At 48.8% G+C, this 3,288-nt stretch overlaps 1 protein-coding gene across 2 annotated transcripts in view; it reads right to left on the reverse strand.

Annotated features, from left to right (window-relative positions):
• Window positions 1-2,816, reverse strand: part of ZFPM2 (zinc finger protein, FOG family member 2) — a 378,561-nt gene extending 375,745 nt beyond the window's left edge. Inside the window, exon 1 of one of the 2 annotated variants that reach the window (XM_056854876.1) lies at window positions 2,765-2,816. In XM_056854876.1, coding sequence (XP_056710854.1) covers window positions 2,765-2,804 — 40 coding nt within the window. In that variant the 5' untranslated portion in view covers window positions 2,805-2,816. The remainder of the gene's footprint in view (window positions 1-2,764) is intronic. The other variant, XM_056854875.1, reaches the window with a different exon arrangement.
• Between the last annotated feature and the right edge of the window lie 472 nt (window positions 2,817-3,288).

Below are 3,288 nucleotides of genomic sequence, written 5' to 3' on the forward strand. Positions count from 1 at the left end.
AAAGTGGTGGAAACGGAGAAGGAATTATCAGGCTTCTGCAGATTGCTGGGCTGGAATTTTAATGGTAATAATCGGGTTTCTGATGGTATATCTTCTCCGCTTATCTTTCCCATTATCTCCCCTTATCTGGCCAGTCATCAGAGCAAATTAATGGTGCTCTTTCAGCGTCGCCTTTTTATCGCTGCCCAGAGAGCACCCAAGGGGAAAGAATAAGCAAAATATTAAAATACTGCATAAATCACAATTTTAGATAGCAGGAAACTGTATGCAGTAAAAGAGGGGGAAAACTGTGCCCAACAACCTTTTTGTCCTTTGAATTGACTGTCTTTGGAGTTTCTGACTTTTTGCTTGTCATAAAAGCATGCACAATTTAGAAGGTGCATCAGCACGACTTGAGTTCTCTTTACAAACTGAGGAGATCTCAGACCTAAGAGTAGTATTATAGTCCCATTGCTAGCAAACCTATTAGTGTAACTGTCAAGTCTGAGGGGCACATTGGGGACTGTGTTTGTGTCCTTTCATCTCTTAATATGCTTATATAGATTTGCCAAATGTTTAAATTGGGCTTGCTAAACATAACATTCCAGCTATTCTGAAAGTTTGCTTTTTTAGCAAACAATGTTAGATGAAAAACTCATTCTACAGAGAACACGGTGAGCCACAGATACTTTTCACTCATCTCAGCCCCCCCTCTCTTTCCACTCTCCCTAGAAAATAACCAACCTGCTGTAAGTTCTGGGGTATGGAAGACATCTTCAGCCTCTTGAAGACTCTGCTTATTTTAAGTGAAAGAAAAAATCTGACTGTCTGAAAATTGCCCACCTACAATGTAAAAGTTCTGAAAAATTACAAGTATTAATGTTGACTAACTGAAGTATTCTCTAAGTCTGTATGCCCAATGAAGCATGTTGCATCTATAAAATATATACACACAGATTAACATGTAAGATAAACAATGGATAGCGACTCTCAGAGTTAATATATCTTGCTATGCAAGGAAGCTACCAAAAATAGCTGGTGTGACCAACCCATGACAGAATTCAATAGACTCAATTAGTACAACAGCTTTTATCTGACATTATAAGGTGGGCATAAAAGCATTTATCAGTTAAATTAGGAGATAGCAAAGTATGGAAAAAATAGAATGTAATGGTCCCTGCACCATGCAATCAATAAATGTTAATTATTTATTAACAAGTCACCAATCACACAATGCAGAAGAATGTCCCCCGCCAGTTAATAGTTTTCTCAGCTATATTCGATAAAGGGAACCACTTTTACCCCTCTTAAGAGACTAAAATGTTCATGGTTTCCATGATCTTAGGCATCTAAATCCAGGCATGTATAATTTACAAATAACATAAAACCGAAGCATATTTACAATCACTGTTATACAATTTGTATAACAGAAGCATCAGAATAATGTTTTTAACTTCGTCCTACAAGTTGTATTTACCAAAAAGTGAGTGTCAAAAACTTATTTCTAGGGAGGAGCTACATTCTTTCTTCAACTATAACCCAAAACACTTAGGGGCCATTTTAAACCTGAAAAGCATTATCTTCTTTGCCAAATCAGTTAATTATTTAATTACTACTGCGAATGCAATGAATGAATGCAATGGGAGTGTCTCTGTCATATTATATATATATATATATATATATATATATATATATAATATGACAGACACTCCCATTGCATTGTGGATCTTGGAAACCGGGGGGGGGGTTGTTATTTAAAGAGTCTGGGCAAATCACATGACCGTGCGTTGGAAAGGCGTTTGGCCAACAGACTAGTCTGTTGAAGTCTGTTTTGGACACCGATGCGGTTTTTTGTTTTGTTTTTTTAAACAAACAAAACAAAAAAAATCTCTTCTTATCCTACTTCCAGCGTCGATTAACCGTCTTTGAACGGGGGCGGGTGGGACCTCAAGAGCTCCCCAAAACTTTATGAAGTCGGCACCGCAGGCGACTCCGCCAGATTGTTTTGTCCCAGGCTGGCGAAAGCGCTGGCAAAAAAGAAAAAAAGCCCGCTCCCCCCATCCGCTCACCTCCTGAGCACCTCCAACCTCCTCCTCTCCCAAGAACGGGCCCTTCTCTCCCGACCGAAACGCCGCATTCCTACAGACCCAGGGACGCGCCTCTTTTTGCACGGGCGCGTCCAGAAAGCAGCCGGTTCCCCCGAGAAGAGTTTCGCGCCGCTTCCCCAGCCTCTCTTGGGGCAAAAGGCGCGTCCTTCGCCAGGAGCCGGCGCGCTCCTTCTGGGGTCTTTCCCGGCGCGCGAGCTTCGGGGGGGGGGCGGCGGAGAGGGAAAGGCGAGCGCTCCCGCAGAGAGCCCCTTCTTGGGGCATTGGGGGAAGGGGGCCGGGCTGCGCGCGGAGGCTCCGCGCCCCTCGCCGAGTTCTGCCTGCGCTTCCCACGGGGCTGGGGGGGGGGGCGGGAGGGCTGCCCTCGCCTCGCCCCGCCGGTCACCTGAAGAAACCCGCCCGGCGCCTGTCTCCCCTTCAACTCTCGCCCGCGCTAAAGTTCGCAGCCAACTTTACTGTGGGGTGGAGGGAGGGGGGGAGGGAAGGACCCCGCGCCGCGAGGTGACCCCCTCCCCACAAAAACGAAATTTGTTTTGACTTCTGCTCAGCCCTCCCCCCACCCACCCCTCCGCGGTCCCTCCCGGTCCTCTTCGCGCCCGTGTCCAAAGCCCCCGTCGGCGTGCGCGCCCTTCCTCGCCACCCCTTCCCTTCCCGCCTCTCTGAAGGAAAGCAAAACTTACGTTTAATCTGCCTGGGTTTGCTCTGTTTCCTTCGGGACATGCTGTCGCCGGCGGCGGCGGCTCTGGTTCCAGGTGCGACTGAGAGAGTGTGGGAAGGGGGTGCGGGAGGTAAGTAGGTGCGGGGCGGCAGGGGGGGGGAGAGCGAGAGAAGAGCGAAGGGAGAGGAAGACGCGGCCGCCGAGAGCGCGCGAGCAAGAGGCAGGCAAGTCAACGTGCCGGGTTCACGGAGAGGAGCTGATGGGAGATGACAACGGAGAGGAGGGGGGGGAGTGCAGAGAGAGAGAGAGAGAGAGAGAGAGAGCCTGCGGGCGCGCGCGACTCTTGTGTGTCTGAAGCGGGGGGAGGAGGGGGGAAAGGGGGCAGAGAGAGACAGAGAAAATGCAGTGCTTTTGTTGGGGGGGGGTGCCTATGGAGAAGAAGGGGGGGAGAAGTGAGTGAGGGGAGAAGGAGGGGAGAAAAGCAGAAAGAAGGGAAAGGGGAAGAAGGAGGGGGGGAGAAGAGGAGAGGAGGAGGAAGGAGGGGAG

Source organism: Euleptes europaea, chromosome 8 (assembly GCF_029931775.1).
Source record: "Euleptes europaea isolate rEulEur1 chromosome 8, rEulEur1.hap1, whole genome shotgun sequence".
NCBI lineage: Eukaryota > Metazoa > Chordata > Lepidosauria > Squamata > Sphaerodactylidae > Euleptes > Euleptes europaea.